This window comes from Nannospalax galili, unplaced genomic scaffold (genome assembly GCF_000622305.1).
Source record: "Nannospalax galili isolate Female #2095 unplaced genomic scaffold, S.galili_v1.0 scaffold3326, whole genome shotgun sequence".
In the NCBI taxonomy this organism is placed as follows: Eukaryota; Metazoa; Chordata; class Mammalia; order Rodentia; family Spalacidae; genus Nannospalax; species Nannospalax galili.
In genome coordinates, this window is record NW_008354516.1 from 128,012 (window position 1) to 142,972 (window position 14,961).

Genomic DNA, 14,961 nt, shown 5'->3' on the forward strand with positions numbered 1-14,961 from the left:
ACAGTTGTTTGCTGCCATGTGAGTGCTGGGATTCAAACCCGGGTCTTCTGCAAGAACAGTCAGTGTTCTTATCCACTGAGCCATCTCTTCAGCCCTGGAGACTATGGATTCTTGAGGCCGCTTGAGGTATCAAATAGTGAGAGAATTAGCTGACTTTTATAAAAGACTCACTGTGCTGATAACTAACCTGCCCCCTTGATAGCCCATTAGTCTAGGAAAGGATTAAGCCATTCATGAGACTAGAGACCTCACAACTTGATAATCGCCCAAAGGTCTCACTTCCAAATACCACTGACATGCAGCTTTGGGAATGAAGTTTCTAACACATGGAATTTAGAGAACACCTTCAAGCACAGCAGTGACTATATTAGTTACTGGTCTTGTTGCTGTGACAAAATACCTGGCAAAGCAACTTACAGATTTATTTTAACTCACAGTTTAAGGGTACAGACCTCATGGCAGGGAAGTCCTAGCAGCAAGAGCTTGAAGCAGCTTGTCACAGTGCCCACAGTCCACAAGCAGAGAGCCATGAATGCTTCTGCTGGGCTGTCTCCCTCCTTTTTATTCAGTGTAGGACCCCAGCCCATGGAGTGGTGCTGTCCACATTGAGGGTGAGTCTTCCCATGTCAATTAACCTAATCTAGAAAACCCTCGTAGACTTCCCAGAAATTTGTTTCCATGATGAGTCTAAATTCTTTCAAGTTGACCATTGAGGTGAACCATCACAGTGACCAACCTTGTAACATTGAGCCCTGCCTTCTAGGAGCTCAGCAGCAGATAGCTGTGCTGCAGCTGTCATTGTACTCTGCACTGCAGTGTGTAGCACAGTGGAAAAACGTACATGTGATATGTATTTGGAAGCATGAGGAGGGAACCTAGCTCAACACAGGGAATCAGATAAAACTTCCTGAAGGAAGTGATGTCTGAGCTGATCACCCCTGTGAGTATTCCTTTACTCACATCTCCTAACGTAGCCCAGGGGCCACTCCCTCTCCTATCATACACGACTTTCCCGTAGTCTGTTCCCACAAACCTCTTACGTCTTCTATATTCAACTTTGCATTGCTCTTACACTGTTGTAAAGTCAGTGAGTAGCAGATAACAGCCAAAATGAGAAAGGGCAAAGTATTGTAGGTGGAGGGATCAGTCTGAATTTAGGACTGAGTGTGTCTATTGAGGTAAGTATAAACACTGCTGACTTGTGAGTGGTTTCATGATGTGATGGGGCTAAAGGAAGGGTGATGAAACAGTGGAATCTACTCTCTCAGGTTCAAGGATGAAGGGGAAGACACTGAACCATAAATAAAGTGGGACTCTGGTTTAGTGTTCTGGCCTGGGAAAAGTTGAAGGTGTTTGTAGTTGGCAAGGAACAAGTCCAGGAGAAAGGATAATTACTACAGCAAGATTTCAGAGAAAGGAGAAAGGTATAGGGTCAAATGCAGAAGTAGAAAGTCTCCATTAATCTAGAAGGGGATACATACAGACGTTGGTACGGTAGGAATGCTAGTGATAGCACAAAACCTGATGACCTGGACTTTATTTATGAAATAGAATATGAATGTTACAGGTAAGATATAGGACCAAGATCAGACAGGGAAAGTCTATTCAGTTAGGAAGAGACATTTAGTTAGGGGGTAAAGCCCCTAAAAGTTAGATTGTTTAAAAGGGAGCAATCCTGACAGGGTGGTACCACACCTGTAGTTCCAGTGCTTGAGAGAGGCGGAGGCAGAAGGAACAGGATCACAAGTTCAAAGCCAGTTTGGGCTATATAGTGAGACCCTGTCTGAACAAAACAAAACAACAATGAAACAAAAAGGTATGAGAGCAGGTTCTGAAGCCTCATGGCATAATCTTGTTTGTGTTGGTGTCATTCTGCACAGCAGTATTATTTTCCACAGGAAAGGAGAGATGTAACATTGATTCAAGTTTTGATTAATTCGTTCTATTATGTGTCAGGCTTTGATCAGGTTACCGCACTATAAAATGAAATTCAGCCCTTTGGTCACTGTCCTGGTTCATTTCTTTATTGCTGTGACAAAATATATGACCACTACCAACTTGGGGAGGAAAGGGTTTATTTAGCTTACATATCCTGGATCACAGTTCATCCGGGAACCCAAGGTAGGAACTCAGGGCAGGAACCTGGAGGCAGGAGCTAGAGCACAGGCCAGGGAGGAACACTGCTTACTGCCTCACTCCCCTGGCCCCTGCTCAGCCTGCTTTCTTATGCAACACAGGCCCACCTGCCCAGGGGTGGTACCACCCACAGTGGGCTGGGCCCTCCTACATCACTTTTCAAGCAGATGCCCCATGGACATGGCTACAGGCAAGTCCAATGAAGGCAATTCCCCAATTGAGGCTCCCTCAACCCAGGTGTATCAAGTTGACACTAAAGCTATCCAGCACAGTTGCTAACAAATGGAAAAAAAAACAGATACTGTAGGAGGGTAGTGCAGTGATAAAGATATGTGTATGTGTACGTTCTTAAATGTAACCATGGTGAGAGATTGTTCAGAGTAAGAGAACTGATCCTGGGATCGGGAGTAGGGAATGTGCTGGAGCTTGTGGGAGCTTATAACGTAGGAGAAACTAACGTGTCCAAGGAGATAGGGCTCGCAATAAAATTAGGAAGGGAGAGCATTGAATAGCTAGCCAAGTAGCAGAGGGTTGTGATCAGCATGGAGTAAGGGCATTTGCCGTCCTGAACTTTAGGAGTCCTAGGTGAGGATAGAATCTCCTGAGGCATGCAGTGACTCAAATGAAATGAAGGCATAGCCTGGGGAGATCCAGGAAATGCACAACTTCTACCTCATGCCTGATGAGCTCTCTCGTCTCTCTCAGAAAGTTCTTTGCCGTTTTAATAGCACAGATGGTTTATTTCCCTATAGTAATGAGAAATTTTCCATAATTTTACATATTTATGTCTTCTGCCCCCCAGTAGACGTAAAAAATATAATTCATTTGCCTAAATGCCTCACTTAACTTATTCATCAAATATTTGCATAACAGTTGAATGCTAGCTCTTAGAAATATAGAAATACAGACTCCTCAGCTATGATGAAGTTATGTCCTAATAAGCCATTTGTAAATAGAAAATATTGTAAGTTGAAGGTGCATGTGATATACCAGCCTCCCAAACATCATAGCAACACCGTCTGCTTCAGAGTACCAAATACTGACCCTTTTGCGTGGCTTCCTGGGAGCTGTGGCTTACTGTTGCCGCCCAGCATAAAGATATTTGCTTTTAACTATGCACATCATCCATAAAGAGAATATTTGCTTATAACTGTGCACATCCTCCCTTTTACAGATAATCAGCCCCTTATGATGGGTCACTTTAGGATTCTTTGACTTTACAACAGTGCAAGAGCAATGCAAAGTTGAATATAGATGAGGTAATAGGCTATTGTGGGAACAGAACATGGGAAAGTCTCGTGTGTGTGTGTGTGTGTGTGTGTGTGTGTGTGTGTGTGTGTAAGAGAGAGAGAGAGATAGGAGAGGGATTGGCCCCTGAGCTACCTTAGGAGACATGAGTAAAGGAATACTCACAGGGGTGATCAGGCAGAGGGCCATCACATGCACCATGTTTTAGGTAATAGTTATGTATTTGAGGAGCTGTGAAGAAGTAAGACAGTACAGGGGAAATAATGCTAGAAAAGTACACAAAGTTCTTGTTAACTACTTCAGAAGTTAGAGCTTATTTTACTGGCATTTGGATTCCATTTAAGGAAAAAAGAAATCATAGATAATGTTTGTTTAAAGAATGGCTTGGTGGGGCTGGAGAGATGGCTCAGTGGTTAAGAGCACTAACTGCTCTTGCAGAGGACTAGGGTTCAATTCCCATCATGCACATGGTGGCTAACAACCGTCCTTAACTCCATTTCTGGGGGAATCTGACATCTTCTGACCTCTTCCGGCATTGCATAACATGGGTACACTTACAACATGACAGAAATACATTCATACACATAAAATAAAAATAATAAAGTATTAAAAAATGGCTTGGAACAGGGAAGGAAAACTATAACTACTACTTAGTGTTTTGGACTGGGTGTGTGTAGAAGGAGGCAATGGTATATTTGAAAGATACTTCGTAAGTATTTCCTTTAGGCCTTGATGAGCTATTAGACTGGGGAAAGGGAGGAGAAAAGAAATCAAGAATGTTCTTTAGGGATTAGAGAGATGGATCAGTGGTTTAGAGCACTGGCTATTCTTGCAGAAGACCCAGTTTGATTCTTAGCACCCACATGGTGGCTCACCACTGTCTGTAACTCCAGTTCCAGGGGAATCTGACACCCTCTTCTGACCTCTGCAGGCATTGCACAACACAGGTGCACTTACATACATGCAGACAACACACTTAAACATAAAATAAAAACAATAAAATATTTTTAAAAAGAATGGTCTCTAGTTTGACCATTGCTTACTTTGTGCCACTTCTGCTCTGTGTATCTTGTAATGCTTCAGACACAGCTGGATTGTAAACTCTGGCACGGGTGGCTTCCTATGGTCCTGCACTTCTGGCACTATAAGTGTTTGGTAAACATTTGCGTGAATACCACTTTTGCTTCCTTATTCAAATGTCAGCACTCCTTGTTGACAAGGTGATCTTTGCATTTCCAAGGCTTTGTCCAAATAGTTAGCTGTTGTTTCTCTTGTTATTTATCATCTAGCATTTAACTAGATTTTTGCTAATTTTAGTCCTGAGTGTTTAAAAAAGTGATAATTTAGGGTTTGGGTGGTTTTTCCCCCTCGGGGGAGTGTATGTGGGGAGTACTCAGTTTTATGACATTTAGGTTAACTTTAAAAGTCAGAATTTTCAGTGTTATATAGACTAATTCAAACATTATTTGCTGTGCTTAATTTCAGATACATCTATATAATGGGCATACAAGAAAGAAATGAGAAACTGTTTTATAGAATACTACAAGATGATATTGAAAGTCTAATGCCAATTGTGTACACACCAACAGTTGGCCTGGCCTGTTCCCAGTATGGACACATCTTTAGAAGACCCAAGTAAGGCTTGTTTTTAGACACATAGATGATAGATAGATAGATAGATAGTTAGATAGATAGATAGATAGATAGATAGATAGATAGATGATAGATAGACCCAAGTAAGGCTTGTTTTTAGACAGACAGACAGATAGATAGAGAGATAGAGAGATAGATGACTATTGTGTAAGAAAAAATCATTATGTAACATCTACTTAGATTTCTGTGTGCTACAGTCTTATCCCAGCCCCATATCTCATCTCAAAAGCTTAATTTGTATTAAAAGAGATTAATAAAAACTCAACATGTACCTATCTGTTGTTTTTATAGAAATAGCCCAAGTTACTAATTCCTAGTAATTACTGTAATTATTAGAGGAATTGTGTGCTTTTTGTACCTTTCTCTTCCCCCAAATGATAGTTATAATTAAACTCTTGGCCATTTGCCAAGTTAAGGGGCTGGCTCTTTCATTTGTCAGCCTTAATTTCTAATGCTTGTCTTCCTTCTTCCCCCTCTTAAAAAAAATTTGCTTTCATGAATTTTAATTTCAGATACTTCTAACACTTTGAAACATTTTAGTAGAAAGAGTATTGGAATGGGCCATTGACTTAGATCCTTAAACGAGCCACATAATCCCTCTGAAGGTGTTTCCTCCACTGTCAAATTTGGGTAAAAGTGCCTGTTAAAAAGCTGTTGAAGAAATCAATGTGATGGTTCTTTTTAAACTTATTTATATGCTATTTTTGAGTTTCTCTGCTTCCTCTAGCCTGTTGTTTTCCCTAATCCTTGATTGTTCCCATGGCCAGCTCACATACTGATTGTAAGTGTAGACATTCAGACAAGGGATGATTGCATCTGTCGCAGCCTCCCTCTCAGTCTCAAACTTCAGAGTGCATAAGAAACACCTGTTTGAATTATTTAAAATGTTGAACTCTGCCAGCTTTCTCTCCCTCCCCAAGATTCTGATGAAGAGAGATGATCTGGCTGCCCAGAATTTAGTGAGTACCCTTATGATTATGTTGCAGCCGTTCCCTAGAAGACACTGACCTGTATGCCACCATCAGCCAGAGCATGTAAAATATTTCTAGGATATTACCTTTTGTAGTTTCTTAATAGAACAGTGTTTCTGGACTCAGATTAAAGGAGAGAAGGAAACTGAAAAATACTGCTGCCTAGGCCCCTCCCCCAGGGTTTCTGGTTCAGCTAATCTAGGCTTGGGCCCAGCTGTATTTTATAAAAGCTCCTGGTCTGGTTCTCATGTGCACCCAGAGATGAGAACTGAGAAGACATTAAAGATGTGGTACATGACTTTTGAACACTATACATCATTATTCTACTGCATTCTACACAGGAGCATTTTTTTCAATTTTTGCTTAGCTGGTCAGAACATACAATATAGATACTTTTGGGTTAAAATGATGCCATCATTGAACAGTTATCTTTGTTGTAGGTGCTGTGTGAACAATGTAATTGTCGTTTGAAATAGTTGAAAATGTTTGGAAATCAGTGTGACATAGCTAAATCTATTTTGAAATTGAACCATATCTTGATGTTTTATTAAAATATCTAAATATCCCAATTATGGACAAAAACATAGGAAAAAAACAAAAAACTGTCATGAAATGCAAAGGTGTTTTTGTTCTGTTGCAGGGGATTGTTTATTTCAATCTCAGACAGAGGTCATGTTAGATCAATTGTGGATAACTGGCCAGAAAATCATGTTAAGGTACTAAGAGCATACCCCTCCTGTTCACAATGTTTTCCTTTTCCTTGTAAGTTAACTCTAAATTGCCAAGAACAACTTTTCCTTGTTGCTCTGATTTATTAACACATACATGCAGATTTATGCTTTGAGTCTGAGGAGATGATGATAATAAGTATTCTAAACACTGTTGGACTCTGAGAAATTGAAGCTGGTATATAAGGCAAGCTGGGTCCTAGTCATTACTATGTTAGTTTCCTGCCTTTTCTATTTTATTACTGTTATTCTAGGTCAAGATAATAAAGTACATACCTGTAATCCCTGCACTTGGGAGGTGAAGGCAGGAGGTTCAGAAATGTGGGTCCGAGACCAACCTGGGATGCATGAGACCCTGTCTCAGAAAAAAAAACAAAAACAAAAAAACCCCACAAAAACAAAATGGTTCTTAGTAAATACTAAACTCTCAAGAGAAAAGATTTTTAAACATAGAAAGTATAAACCATGATCATGAAGCTGTCTATCATAAAGCAAAAGCTAATAACTTCAAGATCTTTTGGTAGGCTTTTGTATTTGTTACTGGCAATAATCCTACTGTCTTTCTTATGTGTGTCTTCTTTACCAAAATAAACACTGATGAGTGGTTAGTTGGGCCAGGCCTGGTAGCAGGTGCCTGTAATCCCAGCAGCACTTTCAAGGTGGAAGTAGGATCAGGAGTTAAAGGTCATCCTTGGCTACATAGGGAATTTGAGGCCAGTTTAACCTATATTAACACTGCCCCCCCTTCCCCAACCCCTAGAAATCATTATGGTAAAGTAACTAAACTTACAATATTACCTTGAAACCTTATTGTAGGTACATATATTTTTAAATTATAGATGACTTCTCATTTAGTACTGCTACACTTAGGTTGGTATAGCATGCTAATTATTTCTAAGTTTCTTATCATGGAGACCTGTTCCTCAGTATTGTCTTTGCTTCTCACTTGTGTAGTCTCTGGAAAAAATATTTGAATTGGTCCTGCAGGCGTAAATAAGCATTCTGTTTCCAAACCAAAGTCAGATGAAAAACAAATCTAGTTAATTCTCTTTTTAATACCTTGTAGTTATAGAAATCCTACCTTAAGTGTGCTTCATGGGTTCATGTTGGAACTTAGATAAAAACAAATTTTATTTTAAAAGTAAGAGTAAAAACATATCAAAAGAATCATCAGTCTTTTTTAAAAAAGAATTTCTTTAGAGCCCCATTTTTGGCAGCTTTTAATTTCGTTGTTTTGTTTTGTTTGTAATAAAGGCTGTTGTGGTGACTGATGGAGAGAGAATTCTGGGTCTTGGAGATCTGGGTGTCTATGGAATGGGGATTCCAGTGGGAAAGCTTTGTTTATATACAGCTTGTGCAGGAATTCAGCCTGAGAAGTGCCTGCCTGTGTGTATTGATGTGGGAACTGATAACAAGGTGAGTAATGCCTTCCCCCCTTTCTCCATCCACCTGTATTTCTATAAAAAATTTTGGCCATCTTTTGAAGATGATTTAAGAAGGCAGAAAATCTTGTAATTAGATGTTAATCTTTTTCCTAAACTCTTGGTATTTATATAAATAATACTAAGTTAAGCCTATTAAAAGTTTCTTAAAGGATTAAAGTTTTTCTTTACATACCTAATCATATAATAAGACTTTTTACATTTGGTTTCTTGTCTAGGCCCTCTTAAAAGATCCATTTTACATGGGTTTATATCAGAAACGAGAGCGTTCCCAACTTTATGATGACTTGATCGATGAGTTTATGAAAGCAATTACTGACAGGTATTTTACTTTATGTGTAAACCTCTGACTGTGGGGAAACTGCATCATTCTGTTTTTTCTTTATCTCCTGGGAGTTTTTAAAGGGGAAGATTACATTTTGAGAACTCCTGTTTTTCATACCCTATGATATGTGCTGGTACAAGGTGGTACCTCTGTGTTGCTTGCTGAGGTTATTTGGCATCTGCATGGAAATCTGTACCCACCTCCTAATCTCTGACTGCACAGTTCTTCCATCAGCCCTTGATGATCAGGCTCATTCCCACCCTCCCAACATTCCACCAAAGATCTTCTGAATCTTTGATATCTGTCTTTTTTTGTTGGTTTTTGAGACAGGGTCTCTTGTACCCCAGGCTGGCTTCTGACTATTCACTGCATAGCTGTAGAGGAGCTTGAACACTCTGTCCTCCTGCTTCCCCTTCCCAAGTATAGCAGGCTGTGCCACAGTCCTGACTCAGTGTCTGTGTTTTAAATTCCTGGTCCATTTGGCCTCCTCCTCCTCGCCCTCTTTATATATATCTGACCAGGTTTCCCCACTCTTGTGTCCTAGAACCTCTTCAGTTTTTGACTACTAAAAGAATCCTAAAATCCTAACTCAAGCTTTCTTCTTCCTTTTGTCATTTTTACTGGATTTTCTTGCTCTCTATTAAGAAATGTGGATGACTACATAGTCTTCTCTTTCACCATGTTAAATGGACATATATATTTGGGGGGTCTGGAGATGAAGTGCCAGGTCTCACACAGGCTAAATGAACACTGTACAATGAAATTACACCTTCAGTTCTTATAGTTAATGGTAAATTGTGACCCTCATATTTGTGACTCAGAAACCTACCTGTATTGTCCTGCATGTTCAACTGCTAGAATTTTGAAAAATTCTGTTGCTATACCGTGTTCATATCTCAAGTGGAATTCTTTCTCTTGCCAAAGAACCCACCTTCTCTACTCTTAACTACTAATGCTGGCAGTAGCATTCACCCCATTGGCCAGCCCTTTGATCTTGGTGCTATCTGTGACTGTCCTCCATCAACCAACCATGCCTTCAGAGCTCCCTCAGATCCAGCTGGCACCACCATTTAGATGTCTCATAAAATGTGTTTCTTCTTCTGTTAACCACAGCCTTCTTTCTCTCACCTCGATTTCTTTAAACCCTCCCTCAGTTCCTCTCCAATTCCTCTATTCCTTTTAACACTTGGATTAATCTTACAAAGATGAATACTACTTTATATCATTTTGCTGGAAATTTCTTGGTGGTTTTCTTCAACTTAAAACAAACTTCATCTTTATGGTCTAGCTCTGGCTTAGCTTTGTGTGTGTGTGTGTGTGTGTGTGTGTGTGTGTGTGTTCATTCATTTGTGTGAATGCTGGTACATGAGCCATGCATACATGTAGAGATCAGAGGACAACCTTGGATGTTGCCTCTCACCTTCCACCTTGTTTGAGAGTCTGTTATTTCTATCTTCTGCTTACACCAAGATACCTGGCTCATGATCTTCCAGAGATTCTTCTATCTCTGCCTCCCATTTCCCTATAGGAACACTGTATTACAGATCCTCACATGAGTCTTGCTTTTACAAGGGTTCTTAAAATTTAACTCAGGTTCTCACACGTGCATGACTTAGCACTTTTACCCACTGAGCCATCTTCTGGCTCTGTCTTAGCTTTTTATTATTGGCACAAGGAAGATACTCAGAAATTAATCTTTCTAGGGGCAAAGATGACAAATCCAAAGCTGAACTGTCCATCTTCCCACACGTTGTAATCTCCCTTTCTTCCTCTCACTGTCCTTTCTTGGGCAACAAGATAGTACCCTCTTAGTCATTCACAATGCTTCAGCATCGGAACATATTCTCACTGGCTTTCCAGTTGGTCTTCAGCCCCAGTTTCTGCTTATTCTCGAATCTCATGCCTGTTCCTTGGCTCCTCTGGCTTCTGCTTCAATCTCTTGAATCATAGTAGACTCCTGGCCATGGCTTCTGTCCTCACCTCCCCACATTAATGTGGTATCACTGGCATTTATCCTTGCTAGAGGGAGGCTTCTGTGAATTCCCCCTACAGCCTTCAGGGATTCCACATGGGACACAGAAGTTCCTTTTTCTTCGTTTTTCCTAATTTGGCCCCAACTTATATGAACCCTGAAATATATACCCTGGCTGTTGAAAATTCAGGATCACCAAAATAGACTTTGCTTTACTTCCTATCTCTTCTTTTCCTCTTTTTGTCTAACTGGCATCAAACTTGTGATCCTCTTGCCTTAGACCTCCACACTCCACCCAGGTGCTGGGATACAGGTGTATGCTACCACACCTGCAAAGCCTTCCCTTCTTGCCTAGAAGAACTCACCTAGCAGTTCTTTTTGGCTGCTTAGTCAGTATACCTTCCAGTGTTCTAGCCAACTGTTATTTAATGAATGACTCTTCATACTAAATATGTATATTCTGTACTCAGAGATTGGCTGTTCCCTTTTATTAAGTTACTTAGTGCTAGTCTGTACTAGACACTGTCCTGGTCTTTGGAAATAGTTTATACACACTGATACCCCATAGGCCCGTTATGCTGCAATATTTTTAAGCATTACATACACTTTTTTGAAGTTTTTACTTCAAAAAAAATATTTTATTTATTTTATTTTATGTGTATGAGTGTATTTCTTCCATGTGTCTAAGTGCACCTCTGTCATGCAAAGCCTGCAGAAGCCAGAAGAGGGCCTCAGAGTCCCAGGAACTAGAGTTACAGACAGCTGTTAGCTCCCATGTGGGTGCTAGGAATCAAACCCAGGTCCTCTGGAAGAATAGCAAGTGTTCTTAGCTGCTGACCCATCTCTCCAACCTCAAAAGTTTTTACTTTTATGAGTATTTACCTGCATATATGTAAGTGTACCATGTGTGCAGTGCTCATGGAGGCCAGAGGAGGGCATTGGATCCCCTGGAACTGGAGTTACAAAGACTTGTTATCCACTATGTGGGTGCTGGGAACTGAACCTTGGTCCTCTGGAAGAGCAGCCAATGCTCTTAACTGCTGAGCTATTTCTCCAGCCCTGCATATTTTTTTTTTCTTTTTTGAGTATTGGTTTTCTATATTTTGGCTTTGATCTTTTATAAGCTCTGAAACCATACGTGGCCTTGAACTAGTACCCTATTTCCAAATGTTATCATAAGAGTATTAAACAGGGTGAGAGATGGCAGGCACAGTGGTTAAGAGCACTGACTGCTCCTGGAGAGGACCAGGTTTCGGTTCCCAACACCCACATAGTGGCCAACAGTTGTCCCTAACTCTAGTTCTAGGGGATCTTACTGCCTTTTTTGGCCCCTGTGAGCATAGCATGCATGGGTGTACTCACGTACATACAGGCATAACACACATATAAATTTAAATTAGTTCTTTTTTAAATTTTTTATTGAATTTTTGTATATTTAATACAGAAAATCATCTTTATACCCCCTTCCCCTTTGGCACCCTCCCATAGCACACCCCCCCCCCGCTGAAGTTCATACATGCTGTCATTTGTGTTAAGGCCTATCATTAAGTTTAGAAAGAGTATTAAACAGGAAATCTATTTAATAGTAATGTTTTCAATACAATTATCAAGTTGTTTGTTGTTTTTAGATATGGCCGGAACACACTTATTCAGTTCGAAGACTTTGGCAATCATAATGCTTTCAGGTTCTTAAGAAAATATCGAGAAAAATATTGTACCTTCAATGATGATATTCAAGGTAAAGCAAAAAAAAAAAAAGAAAAAAAAACACTTTGGATTTTATATTCTTTTTTTTTTTAATTATTTATTTTCTGTGTATGAGTGTATTGCCTGCATGTATGTGAGCGCGCACGTGTTGTGCAATGCCTTGGAGGTCAGAAGAGGGCTTCGGATTCCCCTGGAACTGGAGTTAAGGACAGTTCGTAGCTGCCATGTGGGTGCTGGGAATCGAACCTGGGTCCTCTGCAAGAGCAGTCAGTGCTCTTAACCGCTGAGCCATCTCTCCAGCCCTAAGGATTTTATATTCTTTTTAAGCATTTACAGTGTGTTCTTTTTTTTTCTTTCATTTAAAATCTCTGATTTTCTTACAGGAACAGCTGCAGTTGCTCTATCAGGTCTTCTTGCAGCCCAAAAAGTTATTAATAAACCAATCTCAGATCACAAAATCTTATTTCTTGGAGCAGGAGAGGTAAGGTTTTTTTTTTTGTTTGTTTTGTTTTTAATAAGCTTTTTGCAATTTAAAACCAATACACTCCTTTAGAAAGTAAGACAATATGTTGGTGTTTATAAAAGATCATGATGAACTTAGAACTTTGTTGAAATGGTACAATTCGGGATCTCTGTAATAAATAAGTAGTGTTTAGAGAGACTGTCACAGACAATTAATTTTTGTGTGATTTGTAAGGGATGAATAGACCAAATAATGCAATCTTTACATAAAGGTAGTTCAAGTTATTACATCATACTCTAGTCTTGAATTTTAAATTTGCTTTTCATTGGACAGGCTGCTCTTGGGATTGCAAATCTTATAGTTATGTCTATGGTAGAAAATGGGCTCTCAGAAGAGGAGGCACAAAAGAAAATCTGGATGTTTGACAAGCATGGTTTATTAGTTAAGGTAAGGTATTTAAAACTTGGAGAAGCAGAGCCAGGGGAGGTGCACGCCTTTGAACACGACGCTCGGGTGGGGGGGGGGCACAACACTCTGAGATTGAGGCAAGCCTGGCCTATATAGCAAGTTCCAGACTAGCTGGGGTTACAGGGAGATCCTGTCTCAAAAACCACCACCAAAAATAACCAAAAACTTAGAGAAGCAAAAGAATATCCTGGCTGATATTTTAGTTGGATTTTAAACATATAGTTTCTTTCCTTTTTTTTTTTGAAATATTTTATTTTTTATTTTTGTTTTATGTGTATTGTGTGTGTTGCCTGCATGTAGGTAAGTGCACCTGTGTCATGCAATGCCTGCGGAGGACAGGAGAGGCTGTCGGATCCCCTGACTTGGAACTGGGACAGTTGTTAGCTGCCATGTGGGTGCTGGGATTCTAACCCAGGTCTTCTGCAAGAATAGTCAGTGTTCTTAACCGCTGAGCCATCTCTCCAGCTCCATATGGTTTCTTAACAATCTTACATCTCACTGGACTGCCCAAGGTCACTACTGACCTTGCATTCTATTTTTAGCAGAGGTTCTCCAGTCTTGCTGTCTGTCCTAAGTTCATTTTTGTTGTTGTAATAAAGTACCCTGACCAAAAGCAACTTGCGGGGCGGGGGCCAGTATTTGACTTATAATTCCATTAGTATTTGACTTATAATTCCATTAGTTCGGGGAATTGAAAGCAGGAATTTAAAATAACACATCCATAATCAAAAGCAGAGAGAGGATAAATCACAGGTCCTTGCTTGCTGTCAGCTAGGTTTCTTTACTCCATACCCTTCAGGGCCCAGCCAGTGAAATAGAGGCATCCACTTTCAGAGTAGGTCTTCCACCCCACCTCAGTTAAGGCAATCAAGACAATCCCCCACACACATGCCCACAGGCCAACCTGATCTAGATACGTCCTCATTAAACTCTTCATATTTAAATAATAATCTGTCTGTTGGAGTTACTCTTTCTTGCTCTGTTCTCAGGCTCTTAAGAGATAAAATAGTTATTGGATATAATTTTATTGGACTCTTCTAAAACTAAAATTATTTTGTGGTGGTGGGGATTTATCCCAAGGCCTTACATGTGTTTGGCAAGCACTCTACCAATGTACTACACCCTGAAACTAATTCAATATCCTATTTAAACTATTAGCAATACATTTAATATTTGAGTAGAAATTCTTTTTTGAGTTTTTGTGCATTTCATATAATACATCTTAGTCAAATTTAGACTCCCCTCCCCATCCCTCATAGGTGCCTCCCACCAGATTTCAGGTATTCTGTCATATATATTTAGTCCAGTTTGGTCACGTATTTGTATCCAGATATCCCTCAGTACAAGTTCATCCCCTAGAGTCTGGACAGCCTAAAGTCTCTCCCTTGAAGAAGATCTATTCTCCCTTACCCCACAGTAATTATTTGCTAATAGTTCCTTGGTTAGGGTTGGGGCCTGCTGCCCATTTTCCTGGTTCAATGCTGGGTTTTTGTCTAGTTGAGACAGCTTGGGTCATTTGCATGCCATCACCATTGTCACAGTTTCATGAGCAAGCTCCTAGAGGCCTGAAAGCATTTGTTTCCTTATGTTCATGCACCAACCTTGGTTCTTACTATCTTTTTACCCCCCTCTTCTGCAATGGTTCCTGAGCTGTGGGTGGGTGAGGTTTAGTATAAGAGTCCTATCCAGGGACACAGACTCTACAGTCTCTTATTCTCTAAAACTTAGCCAGCGTTGGCCTTCTGTGTGCATCATACTCTGTGTATGAGGAAACTTCGCTGTTGAGAGTTGAGGGATGTATTAGTATTCTCTCGACCTCCTGTTCCACTACGTTCCATGTGCCTTAGA

General features: G+C 40.1%; 1 protein-coding gene across 1 annotated transcript in view; it reads left to right on the forward strand.

Moving 5' to 3' along the window:
* Me2 (malic enzyme 2) overlaps positions 1-14,961 on the forward strand; it is a 65,006-nt gene that overhangs the window by 21,258 nt on the left and 28,787 nt on the right. Inside the window, exons 4-10 of the mRNA XM_008851719.3 lie at positions 4,870-5,019; positions 6,649-6,724; positions 7,991-8,152; positions 8,397-8,500; positions 12,104-12,213; positions 12,566-12,663; positions 12,979-13,092. Coding sequence (XP_008849941.1) covers positions 4,870-5,019; positions 6,649-6,724; positions 7,991-8,152; positions 8,397-8,500; positions 12,104-12,213; positions 12,566-12,663; positions 12,979-13,092 — 814 coding nt within the window. The remainder of the gene's footprint in view (positions 1-4,869; positions 5,020-6,648; positions 6,725-7,990; positions 8,153-8,396; positions 8,501-12,103; positions 12,214-12,565; positions 12,664-12,978; positions 13,093-14,961) is intronic.